Here is a 17,264-nt window from a genome sequence, read left to right as displayed (position 1 = left end):
TTTTTCCCCTGGCAGAAGATGACACTTGTGCTTGCATCGGTGACGCTGATATCTACCTTCGGATCCTCCTTCCAGTATGGCTACAACGTGTCTGTGATCAATTCTCCAGCACCGGTAGGTCGCACTGCGGAGCGGATCATGGCCACTCAAATGGGCACAAGACAAAAACTGTCCTTCGAATCACTAGATATGTGTGAGAAATTTCCCGGGGAAGAGGTAATATTAGAGTAGCACTTTGTGCCCAGCAGAGACAGGGTACGAGGAGCATCCTCCCTTGTGCAAACTGGGCAAATCAAATAAGGCCACTTAACGCGTAAAGAACCCTTGTCTAGCGCAGGCTTCTCCATCAGCTTCTTGCTCTGGTTTCCTTCTGTTTTCATGAAGATTTGCTTAAGGCTCTATGGCATGTGTTGCTAATTAGCTTTTACAACACAACGATTGCCCACCGCTGAGCGTGCTCTGTCTCCCTGCAGCATATGCAAGCCTTCTACAACCTCACCTACCTGGAGAGGAACGGAAAGGCCATGGACAGCAAACTGCAGACACTGCTCTGGTCTCTCACCGTGTCCATGTTCCCCCTGGGAGGCTTCTTTGGCTCGCTTATGGTGGGCCCTCTCGTTAACAAGTGTGGCCGGTAAGGGGCAGAGGTTCTGCTCGTTTTGTGCCCGCGGTTTTCCGGCTCCGGACGCAGGTCGCTCCAGCTCACCCAGTCCACCAGCAGCGTGACCATGTCCTACGGTCGGGAACGATGCTCGTCCCGGGCTGCGGGCTGAGCTCAGGCCCTGACTCTGCTGCTCACACCCCCGGAGTAATTTCAGTGCTTTCTCAAAGCCTTAGTTCCCTACTAGGTAAATGGGATTATCATCATTTTCTCTTTAGCTCATTTTTCTGGAACTACTTTTCTGGAACAACTCTCTTTGAGTTTGAGAGGGGTGTCTCCACTACTGGGACTTTGAAAAAACAACAATCAACCCTATTTCTCTCTATTACTTTGTAGAAAGGGCACCTTGCTGATAAATAACAGCTTCTCCATTATTGCTGCAATCCTCATGGGAACCTCAGAGGTAGCAAAAACCTTTGAAGTCATCATCCTTTGCCGTGTCATCATGGGAATCTATGCTGGTAAGTGAGAGGTTAAATGGAAAGGGGAAAGCAATAGCAGAATATTCTTGGCTATGTAAAAGCTTGGATTTTTCCCTGTAGGAGGTGGTTTCACAGGCAGCCACACATCTGCATAACAGTTCAGTACTTGCTTGGGTAATAGTTGTCCTCTGCATCTTGCAGAATTATCAGAGGTCCCTGGGGGACAGTGGCAGTGAGGCTGCAAATGGAGGTGTTGTAGGGCAGGATGGATTTGTGAGTGCAGCAATCCATTGCAGTAAATACCTCCCAGCACCTCTGTTTCATCACTTAGGAAATCTGCTGATGGCAATTTCTTTCCCAGGCATCATGAAGTCAATAGCCTGGCTTTTTTTCTCTTTGCCTGAATCAGAAACAGAATAATCCTTCCAGCTGAAGCCATTGGAAACACTTTGGATGCAATAACCCTGTGTGGGAACTACCTGTTCCTCCTGCAGGAGGACTCACTAAAAGTGCAAGTGCAGAGTTCAGGGCCACTGGTTTTACTGCAGGGCTAGTGACAGCTGGGGAGAAGGGTGTGTTTGAGGCACTTGGCAAGGGCTGCAGTAGAGCTATCCTAGCACGGAATAGAGAGCAGCACCAAACGGCCTGGGGCCACATGCAGAACTGTGTTTATTGAGTGCCTGCAGAGCAAGGTGGATTGGAGTGTCAGTTCCCGGGATTTGGTTAGCAAGACTGACGTCTCCAGAGCTGATTAGAAAGCTGGGATGTGCTGTAGAGGTAAATGGAGAGAACAGGAAAGTGGTATGGGAAAACCCTTGTAGTATTCAGCATTTAATATCAGTGATATGAGGCAGGAATGTGCCTAGTCTCGCAGTTTGGTTTGAGATCCAGGCTCCCAAGCTTGGCAACCACTCTGAGCAAATACTTGTAGCTGCTGCACGTGATCCTTTTTGGTTTTTTCTAATGCTGAGGGGAGCAATGTGGGCTGGCCATCCTGCAGGCATCGTGTCTGGGAAGGGAAGGTGCTGAAGCAAAGCCTGGCTCTTGGCTCTGCTTCCCCTGGCACCGGCAGTTTTGGGATACCCCCCCTTACCCAGCCCTGCTCTGCTGCAGGGATTGCTCAGCATGAGTTTAGCAGTGTTATCTGAGCGTGGTCACTGCCAACATGCCCTTATCAGGGCAATTAAGAGCCTGGTCATAGTGCCAACCTAACTATACCTTGTGAGATTAGTTTTACAATGTTTTCTAATTGTTTAATATTATTTTCCTGAGGCTTGAAAGAAAGAGATAAAGGAGAACTGTTCCTCCTTTAACCCCTAGCTCCTGAAGGCTGGAAACTGTATTAGAAATCCTAGCTAAGAGTCTCACATGATTATGTGGCTACGGAGTTTGTGTTTTGTTTGCCGTGTTTTCCAATGTGAGCATGGGAGATGGTAGAAAACGAAGATTTGTTCCTCAAAACAACCAGTGTCCTCAATGCTATTAGAGCAGAAGTACCTCCTGCAGCCACCTGCAAGACAAGCCTCAAACCGGAAAAATGGTATAGAGCAATTACTGGAGTAGCGAATCCTTTAGAGGCGAGAAGACCTATCCCTCCCACATCACATCAGCTTGTCCTGGTTCTGATTTCTTCTTGCTTTAGAGGAAGCAGAAGTTCCTCCCGAAGCCTTTCGCTGACCCCACACTCGAAGCAGCCCATGATTTTGTTCTGCAAGGCTTGTGTTTGAGGCACGTGGCACCTCCTGCCAGCTCTCTAGGGAGGATGGAGAGAGATCTCTTCTCCAGAATAACTGCAGATGGAACAAGAGGAAATGGCCTCAAGTTGTGCCAGGAGGAGGGAGAGAGGTTCAGGTTAGATATTAGGAAGAATTTCTACATAGAAAGAGTAGTCAAGCCTTGAAACAGGCTGCTCAGAGAAGTGGTGGAGTCACTATCTCTGGCAGCGTTGAAGAAACGTGGAGATGAGGGACATGAGGGACATGCTTAGGGACATGGTTTAGCAGGCATAGTGTTGAAGGGCTTGCGGTTGGGCTCTGTGATCTTGAAGGTCTTTTCCAATCATTATGATTCTATGGACTGCTGTCTGCCTGCTTAGACTCCTAAAAATGTGCTCTGCTGCTGAGCAGTGAACGGGCCAGAGCCTCAAAACACCCAAAGATGGGACCCAAATGGAGTGGAGCAATAGTAGCACAGAACTGCTCTCAGACAAAGCCAGAGTCCTTGGCCTTTCTGAGAGTACCAGCTGCAGTGGTGGATTTCTTTGCCACATCGATACCATGTGTTGTTTTGTCATTGCTTGTTTTTGTCCCAAATTCCATGAATTCCATGAAACATGAACTGCTTTTCTGGCCAGAGCAGTCATTAGAGGGCACTAAGACTTCAGCCAGAGCAGGAAGGTTTGAGGACGATGCTCCTGCGTGTTCTGTGGTGCAGCCAGGTTCACTTTGTTCTCATGTAGAAAAAGCATCTTACTGAAGACGGTGAGTACGGTGACACCAGGCAGTACGTGACTAATGTCCTTCTCTGCTAGGCCTGGCCTCCAATGTGGTTCCCATGTTCCTGGGAGAAATGTCCCCCAGAAACCTGAGAGGTGCTGTCGGGGTTGTACCCCAGCTCTTCATCACCGTGGGAATCCTTGTAGCTCAGATCCTCGGCCTTAACAGCATCCTTGGGAATGCTGAAGGTAAAGCCCTGGCTCCGGGGGCGTTTTCTGCTGGGTCCTTTGGGGAAAGGCTTCTTGCAGTCACCATCCTACCTCATTTGTCACAGGCTGGCCAGTGCTGCTGGGGCTCACTGGGATCCCGTCGGTAATTCAGCTCCTTATCCTGCCCTTCTTCCCCGAGAGTCCCAGATACCTGCTGATACAAAAGGGCAATGAAGAGCAAGCTCGGCAAGGTACTGCAGCATCCTTTGGTGGGAAGGAAGGTGAAATGGGATAGACCTGGCTGTGGAGCATAACTGATGGCAAGAGGGTTTGAAATTCCTCGCTGGCAGGAAGGAGTCCTGGCACGTTGCTCCTTTTTTGGATTTGTGTGAATCCCTGACTTCCCATCCCCAAAGCACTGCTGCCCACAACCTGCATACTCTGCTGTCTTGCTCTAAAGCAGCAGAGCTCCCTGTAGAGCTGTTGCTCCCCGTGATCTCCTAGTTTGCCCTCCAGGATTCATGTCTCACCTTGCTTCTCCCAACCAGCTCTGCAGAAGTTGAGAGGCTGGGATGACGTAGATGATGAGATAGAAGAAATGCGCCAAGAAGATCGGTCAGAAAAGGAGGAAGGGCAGATCTCTGTGTTCAGTCTGTTTACCTCCAGAGGCTTGAGATGGCAGCTCATCTCCATCATTGTCATGATGATGGGCCAGCAGCTCTCGGGGATTAATGCGGTGAGTGGGAATGGGTTAACACATGTGGGAAAGGCCCTTGGGGGTGACTAATAAAGTGATAAAATACTTCAGAGTGGGTGAGGTGGTTCAGTGGAGCTGACACCAGGGGCCACAAGCACAAGCTACCCGTGGAGCTGTGTCAAATGCACTAGATTCAGAGTCAAGCTGTCCTATTAAGCATGATTAGGACACGTTGCAGTAAGGTTCATGTGCACGCCTGCCTCTGGCTAAGCACAAACCCAGCTGTGGTTTTGCTGCAGGTCTTCTACTACGCAGACCGGATCTTCTTGTCAGCAGGTGTGGACAAAAACAGTGTTCAATACGTTACTGTCTCCATAGGTGCCATCAACGTTGTCATGACTTTACTTGCTGTAAGTATCGCTCTTGGAGTTGTAGCTCATCCGGTTTCCCCTGTTGATCCCTATACTTGCAGAAGGTTGTGTTACTCCCACGTTGATGGTGCTGGTTTCCACCAGGCCTCAGAAGTTTAGATTTCCTGTTTTCCAGGTTGGTAGGATATGCAGTGTTACCATGCAGGGCTTCCATGCAGTCCACTTGGACTGAGTGTTAAAGAAGAGACTGCTTATTTTCTCTGTTACTCATAAACCAAGAATTTTTACAGTTCCTGAGTGATTTGCTGCCTGCAATTCCATTGGCAAAACCTCCTGCTCTGGGAAAATTTCACTAAATTTCTTGAATAATAAAGACTACCTTCATAAGTAGATTTTGCAGCAGCATGAAATGCTGTGTCTCCAGGTTTCTGGTCCCTCACGCATCTGTCTCTTCCAGGTTTTCATTGTGGAGTCACTGGGGAGGAGAATCCTTCTCCTTGCTGGCTTTGGGATGTGCTGTGTCTCCTGCGCAGTGTTAACACTGGCCCTCAACCTCCAGGTGTGTAGCTGGGTGGCTCAGGTGATGTCCTTGCGTTTCTGCACCACCCCGGGTTAAGGCCATTGGTATATTTGATTTTGGAAGTTGTTTCTACCATCTGGGAGGGAGTCCTCTGCACTTGTGTATTTACCCAAGGCGAATCCAGGAATAGTTGTGATCCTGTTTGGTTATTCTCCTGGCCCTATCATGTTCATTATACCTGTTGCATCCATTTATTGGAAGCAAAGTTTACACCCAAGTTCTTATCTTAGTGACTGAGTGCATCTACATTAATAGAGCTGGCAATAAAGAATGACACTGGCTTTAGAGCACCCTCAAATCTTACTGCAGATTGTGCTCTGAGCATATGCTGGCTTTCCCCAAGAACCAGCTCTAACCTGGGACTGAATTCTCTACAGGCAACTCTCTCGTGGATGTCCTACATCAGCATAGCATGTGTCATTATTTACATCATTGGACATGCTACTGGAGCCAGTAAGTACCCATGGTCCAGTCTGGCCTCCTCTGCAAGCTGGATGAAGCCAAGCATTGTGTTGAGCTTCAAATCAACAGTTTGTGAGGCTGGAGACTGAATTTCTTCTCTGCATGCCTATCTATGCCTGCTGGTTGTTGGCTTGGCTTGTGTTCCAGACTGTGAGTTGTACCAGGTGCTGTACACCAGTTTAGAAACCATTATCTGCCACTGGTACGAACAGTCCCAACCAGGAATTCAAACTGTCTTTGGGATTTCCATCTATATATTTCTCTTCCAGGTCCAATTCCCTTCGTGATGATCACCGAGATGTTCCTGCAGTCGTCCCGGTCTGCAGCGTTCATGGTGGGTGGATCTGTCCACTGGCTGAGTAACTTCACCGTGGGCCTTGTGTTCCTCTACATGGAGGTAAGATGTGCCCAGGAGATAAGGCCTCAAAGCAGTATCTTCAGGTATAACAGACTGCAATACACCTCTGTCTGCTGCCCCAGTAAATGTCCTCCATAGTAGTGATCTCAGGAGAATCTAGAATCACCCAAACTTCACATAAATCTAGTTAAAATATGTGTAGTTTGCTGTGTCAACCTTTTTAGCTAATGCCCAAATCATGCAATGGGCACATCTAGAGCACCCCTCTCTGCATGGCCTTGACCTGTCTCCTGTTGCTTTAGGCTGGACTGAAGGCCTACAGCTTCCTCATCTTCTGTGCCGTCTGCCTGGTCACTATAGTTTACATCTTCATCGTTGTCCCTGAAACAAAGAACAAAACCTTCATGGAAATCAACAGGATTATGGCCAAGAGGAACAAGGTGGAGTTTCAGTCTGAAAAAGAAGAGCTCAAGGATTTCAAGACTGTTCCAGGGGAGCAGGCAGGAAAGAGCCAAGTCTCCCAGAGTGAGCTGTGATGCCACCCAGCGTCTGGCCTGGCCCAAGCATGTGCAGGATCTCTGCTCGGTAGGAGAACAGCAACTTGCCTTGATCCTGACCTTGGACTTGGACTTTTTGCACCCTTGACACAGCAGGAGCTTGCAAAGAAGGCAGAGTTGATGCCAAGCCCTGGCTGCTCCATGTTCTGTGGGATGGCGAGAGCCTGGGTTGTGCTGCGGATGCTGTGTTAGATGGGCTGATAGAGTGTTTGTCCTGTCAACTCTTGTCCTCCTTTGTGTGCTTTGCACGGCTGCCAGCCTGGGAAGGCTCAACACACCTGCCCCACTCACCAAATTTGTCCTTCACATCAAAGTTAGCCCTCAGCTGTTACAGAAAGGTCCTTCTTGAGACTTTTTTTTCTTGTGGCTGCAAGTCTTCCCCTGGATTCTGGCTGATGCTTGTTCACAGTCAGTCTATACCTGCTTGTTCCTGCGCCACTGCAGTCTTTGGGAATGGCCTCTCTGGTGTGTACATCTCAGCTGACAAAGCACAGCAGTCCCTCTCCTAATCCCTAATACCCCCCAAACGCTTTCCCTGGAGCTGCGACAGCTGGAGCTCCTTCTTTCCCAAGAGGCGCATGGTCCTGAAGACCGTAAGAACCTCATGCTGTGCTGGTGGGGCCGAGTTCAGGCTGATGTCAGGGCAATGACCGCAGCTCTGTAGCCCCTTTCCATCTGTGACCATTGCATTTTTGTACCTCTGGTCTGGGGCTCTTGCACTGAGTTGCTTGAAGTTGGAGTTTTCCAAAGAGCTCAGCTCTCAAGTGTCTGAAATCTGTCTAGAAAACAAGTCTATTGGTCCTTCTGAAGTGTTTTCTGAGGGCACAGCTCCACCTGAAGGCTAAAATGTTTTGCGAAAGCTTTGCAGCCAGAGAACTCTCAGAAAAAAATGCACAAGACATGAAGGATTTTTTAAAATATTTATTGATTTCATGTTTTTAGGGTTAATCAGCATAATTTCCCTCTGCAGGGGAAAAAAAAGCCAATTCTTTAACAGCCTGGCACTCACTTGGCATTGCTGATGGAGATGGTTCTTTGCATGATGCACTTCTGCACCCTTAGAAAGAAAGGAGCTTCATCCCTGCCCTCAAACTCCTCTTGTGATGTCTTTTGCTTGAAAGAGGGATTCCTTTTATGAAAGACAACAGCTCTCTTGGGTGGCTGGGAGGAAGATGTGAAGATATATCCCCTGGTCTCTTTGTTTTGTAGGGTCTTGGGTGGCCTAAAGCACCCCAAGATGGGATGTGACAGTGCAAGGACTGGGAGTGTGCTGAGTTCTGCTCTGTTTTTTGCTCCATCACTGATGGAAGCCTCACCCCCAACTATCTTCTCGGATAAAAACTTAGAGCACTAAGGTGCTGCCTACTGAATCTATATGAAGCAGAAGGAGAAATGGGCAATTAATCAAAAATAAATACATGGTCCAAGCTTCCCTTCTTAAGGTCCCCAAAGGGTGTTGGATTGGTTTCTTGCTTAAAAATAATAATAATAATAAAAAAATAATAATAAAATAATAAAAAAGGGGGGGTGTCCCTCACTCACAGCTGGTGTCAGGCCTCAGCACCACTCCCCCCACGAGGGCCAGGGCTGTCTCTCCCCACGCTATGACATCTCCCTTGGCCTGCGCCGCTTTGCACAGGGCGAGCGCCCTGACCTCCGCGGGGCCGAGGACCCGGCTCCACATGTTCACGTGGGTCAACCATCCCGCGAAGCCGTTGGAGAAGGTGCCGAGCAGAGTGTCCCTGTCCTTCCCCAGGACCAGCGTCCCTCCGGCCTGGGTCTCGTACCCTTTCTGGACGCTCTGGGCTTTGCCCTCGGCTCCGTTCAGCCACAGCTGCGCCCGCCCCGTCGGGGAGGCCCAGGCCACGCAGTGGTGCAGCCAGCCCTGCGAGCCGTGGTGCAGGGGGAAGCTCGCCACGCGGCCCCCGACCCACAGCGCCACGGCCGCCCCCACGGTCACCACGAGCTCGGCGTCCCGCTGCTGCGTGGAGTACGAGAGGACGGTCTGCGTGCCGCCCGCCGCCGCTCGTGCCCAAAAGCAAAGCGTGAAGGCTTGGAGGGCCATGTCGTGCAGGGGCTGCACGGTCACGGAGCTCTCGATGTTCTCTGCGGGGAAGTAGAAAGCTGGGAAAGGGCTAGATTTAACACCTGGAAGAACCAAAGAGAGTCTGCTATTGCATTTGCCTCCAAGTCCATAAGGCAGACCGAGTCCTGCAGAATACACCCAGCTGGCACAACGGGGCCAGCCTGGCAGATTTGACTGCAGCTGCTGGCATCTGCAGTGCCAACAACAAATGAGCTTGAAATAAATAATAAAAAAAAACTAGCTCCCTTGCCTAATTGCTTTGGGAAAATCTTGGTTTTTTCCTCCCTCTGTTGTCATCCTCTGTGAAATGGAGATGGTGATTTTTCCCTAGGGGCTCCGTGAGCTTAGATTCCTGTCTGCAAAGCCGCAGTCTGTGCCAGCTGATTGTGAGCTAGACTTAATGCTAACATGACTCATGGAAACTCTCCATCTGGCCCAGACTGGGGTCCAAATTCTGCTTGCATGTGTCATTACCCGAATTCTGAATGACTTGGGGCAGCAGGGCATTAGCAGAGGCAGGCGGTAACCCAAAGTTTAGCCTGTAGCTCCATAGGTGCATGCGTGTTTCTTACCCATCTGACTCACTCCATCCAGTAACTCCTTCTTCATGTCCTGGAGCTGCATCTGGATTTGCTCCAGCCTGAGCTTGAGTTCCTCGGGGTGATACGGTTCTAGAGCGATGAGACAACGGAATTTACTGAAGGCTAAGGCTTCCACATGGTACATTTCCAGCTTTCTAGTTTGTGGCAGATTTGGGGGGGAAAAAAAAACTTTGTTTTAAAAGCACTGATACAGTGCTTGGTAAGGAGCTGTGCCAGAGCTGTTTCTGCAATAGGATGTTCAGTCACCTCAACACTTGAACCTCCTCTTTCTGCAGCAGCATCCCTTGGGCTGCAGGCACAGCAGAGGGCTGGCATGACGCTTGCTACCACCCGCACATCCTAAAACCCATCTGTGCTGCGAGGGGACAATCTGGTGACAGTGTCTGCCTCACCCGGGGCTCTGAAGGAGGCCTCCACCACGCGCCCGTGCAGGGGCTGCGCGCGCCGGTAGTCGTTGCGCAGGGTCCTGTTGTGCCAGTCCAGCAAGGAGCTCTCCAGGAGGCTGATCTGGGGGCAACGCAGCCTTATTACAGAGGGCTACAAGGTCAGGGATCTTGCCTAAAAGTGCAGCATAGATCCCGCTCAGCTCAGGATTAAGCCTAGCAATTTAATATAGAACTTCTCTGCAGGGTGTTTTTTGCCCTGCTTCTACCTGCGTGTGCGACAGGACAACTGGGGCATCAAAGACGGTCCAGGTGACGCTCTCGGAGCACGGCGGGGTCGTGAGCGAGCCCTGGTACCTGTAGAAGCGCGAGAGGTTTTCGGGCAGCATGGCCCGGACGTCCAGGGAAGCGAGCTGCGTGGATTGGCCTCAAAAGGAAGCAGAGGGGCAGCGTTAGCGATTAACGGTGAAGAAGAGGAGCAGAAGAGGAAGGCAAGAGTGGTGCTAGAGGTGGGAAGGATACCCGAACCCATGAGCACTGCTATGTTGTGTTTTGGGCACAACGAGGTGATGAAGAGGATGGTCTTTTCAGTCCATCCATGGGCTGTTAGCCTGAGATACAGGTTCAAGCCCAGCAAGGTCACTCGAGGCTTACCTGCAAACCTGATTTGGGCCAGTTTGGAAATGAATTCGCTGTAGTAGGTGTTCTCGAAGTGTCCATCCTAAACACAGCACAGAGGTTTGAAAATGAAGTCAGCAGAGCCTGTCCTGCCCTCTACAGCACTGCTCTGCCCAGGGGATGAAGGGAACAAATATAGGTCTCTTAATGGGCTAGCACGCAGATAGAGTAGGGGATGAACACCACATCTGCGATAAAACACAGTATTGAGCTGCAGGGATCCTGTGTCACCGCTCCGACCTCAGCATGGGCAGCCTGGCTCCATCCACCCATCCTGCTTTGGGAACAGGGATCTCAGGCCCTAGAGCTGGCTGGGGTGGTGCAGAGCAGTCCTGTCCAGGCTGGGGACAGACTAGGACGTGCAGCCCCTGTCCAGGCTGCAATATAGGTAGCGGTCGCAGCCCGGCCTCCCTCTGGGGCCAGGGTGAACCTACCACGTAGAGGAAGGCGAGCACAGCCAGCCCGTTGGGCTTGTCTTTGGCCTCTTCAAAGCTCGAGTAGTTGGCGGAGTTGTAATGGACAACGTGCAGCTGGTGGGAGAGAGACAGGGCCGTTTAGCAAAGGGGGTCGTGGGGCTTCCTCGTGCAGCAGGACCGGTGCAAACCCAGGGCAGAGCTGCCCTTTGTGCCGCCCAGAACTTGAGCTTAGCAGATTTATGATGTCACCGGTGGCTGCTCAGCCTGTGCAGGGCACTGACCCCTTGTGTCCCTGGGAGCCCCTTGTCCCCCACGCTGCTCCCTGGGGGCTGTTGCACCCAAATCCCCGCTCGCAAGCGGAGCCTCTTCGCCTCCTACCTCCGCCAGGTACCGCATCCCGTCCACGGTGTGCTCGGAGCCGCTGCTCTCCAGGTCCAGCCCGCCCCAGTGCAGGTGCATCTGCACGGCCGTGTAGGGCCCCGCGAGCCCGACGGAGACGCGCAGGCTGGGAGGCAGGTCGATCTGCACTGCAAAACAGGGCGCAAAATAGCAACGGGGGGCCGGGAAGCAGAAATCCGCTCTGAAGCCTAAAGCTAAGTGTGCACTTAAAGTCTTTCCTGCCCCAAGGCTTGTTCACCACCAAGGAGAGGAGGACCTGGCACAAAGTACCCTCTGCAGATTTCTTTGCACCTGGGTAGCTCCGTGTTTTAACTTGGGAATGGAAATGGTTTAATGCTCATCTCATTCACAGCCACTGCATCCTGCAGGGCTCTGCACAGCTTCATTAACATCTTTATTTCCAGCAGAGAAAAAGGAGGTAGAACTGGGAAAAGTGACTGGCCTCATCTAACTTGTCACCATAATTTTCAGTGTTCTGGAAACTGCATCTATGCGGGGCCAGAACCCCGTAAATCTGCGAAGACGGCGTTAGTGCTAGGAGGATTGGTAGAGACAAATCTCCTTGCTTCGCTTTCCAGAGAGTATTCACAAAGGGACTATGAAACATTCGTCTGCCTGCTACCGTGCTGCCACAAATCATATATTATGTTAATAAATACACACGACCTAAGCTTGAAAACAGAGAATTGCTTCATTGTAATGAAAGCCCGGAGCACATTATGAAAAAAAAGTGAGTATTTTCTCAAAATAGAGCAGGGTATTATTTATTAGTCATAGTTTGTGCTTGTGAGGAGAGGATTTCTAAACTATTACAAGAATTTATAAACTATTTGCAGGCAGATAAGAGGAAAATGTGTTTCTCCATAACACCCCAAGAGTCAAGAGTGGGAAATAAACATCTACCTTCCTTTCTATGCAGCTCCCTGCTGCCTGCCTTCCCTAATGAGGGTTATTTACCTCCTCAAGCAGCTTGTTAGGGCTCCTGCTTTCTACACGCACAGCCCAGAGACAGGTGGGAGTTTATGGGAGGGCTGAGGCTTCTGCAAGGTATTTTGTGCAAATACTTTGGAAGTCTAGGGATAACTAACAGCAGGGTTTGCTGCTACTTTTCGCCTTGTGTCTCTATGTAAAGCCAGTGGAAAATGTTGCTGGATATGGCACTGAAGTCAATGGGAAAATCCAGCCTGACCACAGGAGCTGTGAGTAAGGTCTGTCATTTGCCACTTTGCTTTATTAAAATTCCCTGGGTTTGCAAATCACCATTTTGAAGCTAACAAGAGAAGAGGAAAATACACATATGCAGCCAGAGAGCTGAAAACTAAACCTGGAGGAATTAATTTGTAGGCAGCCGGGGTAGCAGGGCTATCAGTGAGCTCCTGACTGCATGTTGAGCTTGCACGGGGATAAACAGGAGCACTTAGTGATTACGGTTTGCAGAACTGCAATCACAACAGTCTTTTCCCGAAAACAGCATGTCTTTCATCACGTCATCACTTCCCTCACCTGCTGCTGACCTGGAGTTCTCCATTTTTCCTGCTAATGGTTATTGCACAGGGGCAGAAGATGCGCAGAGGAGTCAGCATGCCCCCAATGCTACTCATTTCTATATTGCTACAGTCTACAAATGCATGGAAAGAAAGGGCAAAACTACGGGGCTCTGCATGCCTTTTAATCCTTTTTAATGTCTAACAGGGAAGATATGTTGCAGAAATGTAATTGCCTCTTCTTTCTGTGGTTTGTATGTGCATTTCCAGCGTGAGTGGGGAAAACAGCAAAAGTGGGAGAACGGGGTGAAATAAGATGACAAAATAAAGTGAAGCAAGCTCAAAAAAAAAAAGGATGTTGTCTGTGGATAGCACTTGAGTCAGTTAAAAATCAGTGATCTGCCCTGCAGTGTCACCAACCTGACATCCTCCCTGGGCCTCTGCTTGGCTGGGAAGGGACAACCTCCTCCTGCTAAGGTTTGTTTAACCCCATCACAGCCTGGTGCTCCCTTATGCATTGAGCAATACCTAGCTGTGCACCAACAGTGTAATGTGTGCGTGCTACAGAGCCCAGGGAGAGCCCCCACAGCCCAATGTATAGCTTAAAAGCAGGAGGCTGCAACGTTCAAGAGTTTCTTCAGCCGTCCCAGCAGGAAAGTTCCCTGTCTGCTGCTGTCAGCACTGCTGGACACAGCCTGGTAAGATGGGCAGAAACCTGAGCTCTTTCCTAACAAAGAGGTGCAGATGAAAGGCTTGGGGTTTAGGGAAGAGGAACCATTAAGGACATCTGCATTTCAAAACCACAAAGCCTTTGCTGAGCTGCTGGGGGCTGCCAGTATAGTCACAAAAACGGATGCTGTGTGCAGGCCCCCATGTGCGTCCAACTTAGGGGCCGCCAATCCTGCAAACTGGGGCTAAAACTCTTGCATTAGAGTTTTCCCTTCCTGACGGACACACAACCCACAGCTGGGGTTGCTGCGGGGCCAGAAAAGCCCCTGGCCTTACCCGAGTGGCCGTTGTTGGTCATGGTGAAGCTGCCCTGCAAGGGCCCGTCGTAGCCGCGCAGCTCCAGCTGCGCCAGGTCGGGGTTATAGACCACCTTTTTCTTCTGGATGTCGATCGGAGACTGGCGCTCGCCGGCGCAGTCGGCAAAGTGCTTTGCCCAGTGCTCTTCATCCAGCTCCCCTTCTGCAGGGCGAGAAGCAGAGGGGTAATTGCAGCGTGGTGGGAGCTGCCCTTAGCGTGGGCTTGGAAAAGCCCCCTCGCCTGCCAGCAAATCGTGTCAGTCTGGTTATTGTAGCTCCGGAGAGGAGGCAATAAAAGGCTCTGCCTCCCCTGGAGTGAAAATGTGCGTTATTGTGTCTGCAGGGGAGCTGGGCTGCAGCGCAGAAACCTGCACTGCAGTAATAGCCCGTGACAGCAGGAGACTGACCCTCCGCTGAAGGAGAATCAGAGTTTATGCAGAAACGGGGATTTAAAGCCTCCCCCGCTGAGGAATCAGTTAAGCTCCCAGGTATTTGTTTCCTGGCACCGAATAACCATGGGGGCTGCAGCAATGCAGAGCATCTGGATGAAAGAAATTGCAGGGAGAGCTTTGCAAAGTGGAGGGTGAAACTGCAACGTTGCCTCTGTTCAACAGCACCCCGTGTTTTAGCCCGATTCCTAGCCTGCCAAAGGCAGTAAAAGGTTTCTTGCTGATTTCCACTAGCTCTGCAAATAACCCCCTGAAATAATTAAGAATCAACTAAAATGTCATAGGATAAATCAATGGAACAATGAGCACTTCTCTACCATCTCTACCACCCAGGGTACGATGATAAAATAAAGGGAGCGCCGTATTTAAAGCGTTTCCCTTTGGGATCATCCAAAGGGCAGCTTTTATCCTAGCACATCGTAAAGCTCGTCCCATTGCTGGAGGCTCCTTGCTTGGCCAGCTCTGCTCCCCCACAAAGGCGAGCAAAGAGCTGAGGATTCCCAGCTGCATGGGCCATAAATTAATAATTTAATGGCGAGGAGGCTGCAGCCAGCAGCAAACCCAGGGCGGTTTTTGTTACCTTTGTACGTCCAGTGCGCGAGGTGAGCGCAGCTCAGGCGCGCGAGGAGCAGCACGGCCGGGGGGACCCGCATGGCTCCTGCTGCACCTGAAAGCAGAGGCGAGAGCAAATGAACATCCTCGAGGGCAGAGCTCCAACCCGGCCCTCTTGCACGGGGGGATGGAGCCTCTGCAGAAATCAACCCCTCATTTGCAAAGCACCGAGTGTTCACGGCCTTAGGAGGCAGCAGGGAAATGCGTGGGCGCTCAGCTCCCTTGGAAACCAGGATGCTGGATGGAGGTGCCCTCCCCAGCACCACAAACCCGGGCTTGAATGCAAGAGATGTGAAACCTGGGGAGAACTTGGGTCTCCTAAGGGGTATTTGGGCTGCAGAGACAGAAAAGCAGGCAGCCCGGTGCCTTTTTACATAGTGATCTAACTCAAATCCAAACTGAGAGGTGCACGGATGCTCCTGGGAGTCTCAGTAGCTCTGTGCAGCTTCAGGCACTTGGTTTCCTTTAAAATTCGGTCCAAAAGAGTAATCACTCGAGGCCCAGTAAAAGTCATTTGGCAGAGTAGGAACAGGCCGTAGATCTCCTGCCTGCCCTTTTGTACCGTTACCGGGCAAGGGTCATTCCCCGTGAAAACGCTCGGGATTTTCACCTGGAAGCGAGAAGAGCTACAGGCACCACTGAATCCAGCTCTGCTTTTGGTCCTCGGTGCCAGGCAGCAATATCCAGCGCTTGGCAAGACGGCCAAATCCCAGCATTTGCCTTTGCCATGTCCTGCCCCTTGCAATAACATTTGCAGTAACTCAGCCGTAGCACAAGGGCAGAAGCAGTTTTTTATTCCTCATTTTATTCTTTGTGAGCAAATTGTTATTCTGGAAAGGCCTTTCCCGCCTGGCCGCTTTCGGCAGTGTGTATTTAATGTTTGGGAACGGCTGCGATATTGAGTTAATTAACCAAACATGTATTTTTCCCCATCTTCTAACAAAGTCATTTATTCTGACAGTTGCACTCAACTGTGTGAGGACTAAACTAATCAAACATGCCCTGCGATGAACTTCGTAATCCATGTGTATCCAGTTGGGTAAATACAGCCCAAAATCAGCTGAGGGAGAGGGTTTTTGGGCTTATACCTGGTTACGCTCCAGAACCGCCCGCAGCAGCACATGGGACCGGGATGCGGCGTCGCCGCTGCACCGGGGCCTCTCCTGACCATGTGCATGAAGAGCTCCATGGGGATGGCCAGAAATTGGCCGTTTTTCCACGTTGGAGCCTTCCTAGATGGTGGAAAAGGTGCATGTAGACAGGATAAAGCCCGTCCTGATCGTGTGGGCTGTGATGGGATCTTCTGTCCAGCAGAGCTTCTGCATCTGCCTTTCCCAGGTGGCCTCTTCGAAGGAAGAGGTGGCCCTCACCTCTTAGAAATTTGTCTCCATGCTTTTTATTTTTCTTATTATTACTTTTATTTCCAATTTTCCTGCTCACAGACGTCAGGTGTAGACAAGCACTAGGATTCACCGCTCCATTTCACACGGTCCCTTCAGGCCTCGTTCCTCTAATACAACGTTTTGATACGCGTGGCTGGATCCACCTTCTACCGCTGTAAATTCAGAGCGGTTTATTGATCCTGCTGGAGCTTTTCAGTGGCTACAGCCTTTGATGCAGCCAAGGAGAGATACTGGGAGCGTGGAAAGCAAAATTCATCTGCTCTAGACCATCAAGGAGCCTTTTCTTCCTTGAACTTCCTCGTGGTGGGATCTCGAGGATCTCTGGGATCTCCAGGGGCAGCGAGATGCCTGGAGCCATTCCCATGGGAATGAAGCAGGAGGAGAGCAGGAAGGAGACCTGCATCCCTGCCATTCCGTGCCATACCTGTTCCCGGGCAGGAGGATCCTGCTTGGCAGCCTGCGGGCTTTGCAAAAGCATTGCCACTCATTAGGAAAGCAAATGAGTCACTTCTGCTTCTAGCTGTTCTTCAGACTTGCATTTTATAACACCCCAAATAGCAATTATGGGTTTTTAGTGGTTAATCAGTTCCCAATCGGACGTCCTCTTCCTCGCAGAAGGTTTTCTGACCTCCTCAGTGGCCCCAGAGCAGGGTTTACCTGATGCCATCCATCGGGGCCGGCATGAGCGGCTCTGTACGGCCTTCACTTGCATCATTCCCGGAGTTAATATCCGCCTGGATCAAGAGCTTGGAGCTTCACCTCCAAGACCAGCCAACCTTGGCAGACCATCAGCTGCCAGGCAATGCGCTCTTTGCTCTTTTGCAGGGCTCTGCGCGTTGCTTCATTTCCCAGTAACTGAATAACGTGGTTGCGGTCGCTGCTCCCGGTCCTGCCCACTCTCCCACCCGCGGCTTCGCGCTCCCGAGCCCTGCAGAAACCCGAGCATCACCCTTAAAACCCGGGAAGAGACAGCGA

General features: G+C 50.8%; 2 protein-coding genes across 2 annotated transcripts; one reads left to right on the top strand and one right to left on the bottom strand.

The window, feature by feature from the left end:
* LOC104568659 (solute carrier family 2, facilitated glucose transporter member 5-like) lies at nucleotides 1-6,904 on the top strand. Its single transcript, XM_088536211.1, has 11 exons — nucleotides 1-114; nucleotides 474-634; nucleotides 998-1,122; nucleotides 3,614-3,766; nucleotides 3,853-3,978; nucleotides 4,276-4,463; nucleotides 4,724-4,834; nucleotides 5,253-5,354; nucleotides 5,753-5,828; nucleotides 6,107-6,234; nucleotides 6,498-6,904. The coding sequence occupies exons 1-11, from the start codon at nucleotides 19-21 to the stop codon at nucleotides 6,729-6,731; spliced, it is 1,500 nt and encodes a 499-aa protein (XP_088392337.1). The 5' UTR covers nucleotides 1-18; the 3' UTR covers nucleotides 6,732-6,904.
* A 1,382-nt stretch (nucleotides 6,905-8,286) lies between these two features.
* Nucleotides 8,287-14,927, bottom strand: CA6 (carbonic anhydrase 6). The gene is made up of 9 exons (XM_088536137.1): nucleotides 14,855-14,927; nucleotides 13,806-13,988; nucleotides 11,296-11,444; nucleotides 10,936-11,031; nucleotides 10,478-10,544; nucleotides 10,093-10,250; nucleotides 9,833-9,947; nucleotides 9,411-9,509; nucleotides 8,287-8,900 (listed from the first exon to the last, which is right to left on the bottom strand). The coding sequence occupies exons 1-9, from the start codon at nucleotides 14,925-14,927 to the stop codon at nucleotides 8,287-8,289; spliced, it is 1,554 nt and encodes a 517-aa protein (XP_088392263.1).
* Nucleotides 14,928-17,264: the final 2,337 nt, after the last annotated feature.

This window comes from Tinamus guttatus, unplaced genomic scaffold (assembly GCF_059628265.1).
Source record: "Tinamus guttatus ecotype Peru unplaced genomic scaffold, ASM5962826v1 Tinamus_guttatus_pri_ptg000652l, whole genome shotgun sequence".
Taxonomy (NCBI): domain Eukaryota; kingdom Metazoa; phylum Chordata; class Aves; order Tinamiformes; family Tinamidae; genus Tinamus; species Tinamus guttatus.
The sequence above is the reverse complement of the archived record's forward strand: the minus strand, read 5'-3'. Positions and strand labels throughout refer to the sequence as shown.

Coding starts and splice junctions, on each gene's coding strand:
- LOC104568659 (XM_088536211.1), top strand. CDS start 19: ATGACACTTGTGCTTGCATCGGTGACGCTGATATCTACCTTCGGATCC. Junction 3,979..4,275: donor TGAAGAGCAAGCTCGGCAAG/GTACTGCAGCAT, acceptor TCTCCCAACCAG/CTCTGCAGAAGTTGAGAGGC. Junction 5,355..5,752: donor CACTGGCCCTCAACCTCCAG/GTGTGTAGCTGG, acceptor AATTCTCTACAG/GCAACTCTCTCGTGGATGTC.
- CA6 (XM_088536137.1), bottom strand. CDS start 14,927: ATGCGGGTCCCCCCGGCCGTGCTGCTCCTCGCGCGCCTGAGCTGCGCT. Junction 11,445..13,805: donor GACCAACAACGGCCACTCGG/GTAAGGCCAGGG, acceptor CCTGTTTTGCAG/TGCAGATCGACCTGCCTCCC. Junction 9,510..9,832: donor GGCCTCCTTCAGAGCCCCGG/GTGAGGCAGACA, acceptor TCATCGCTCTAG/AACCGTATCACCCCGAGGAA.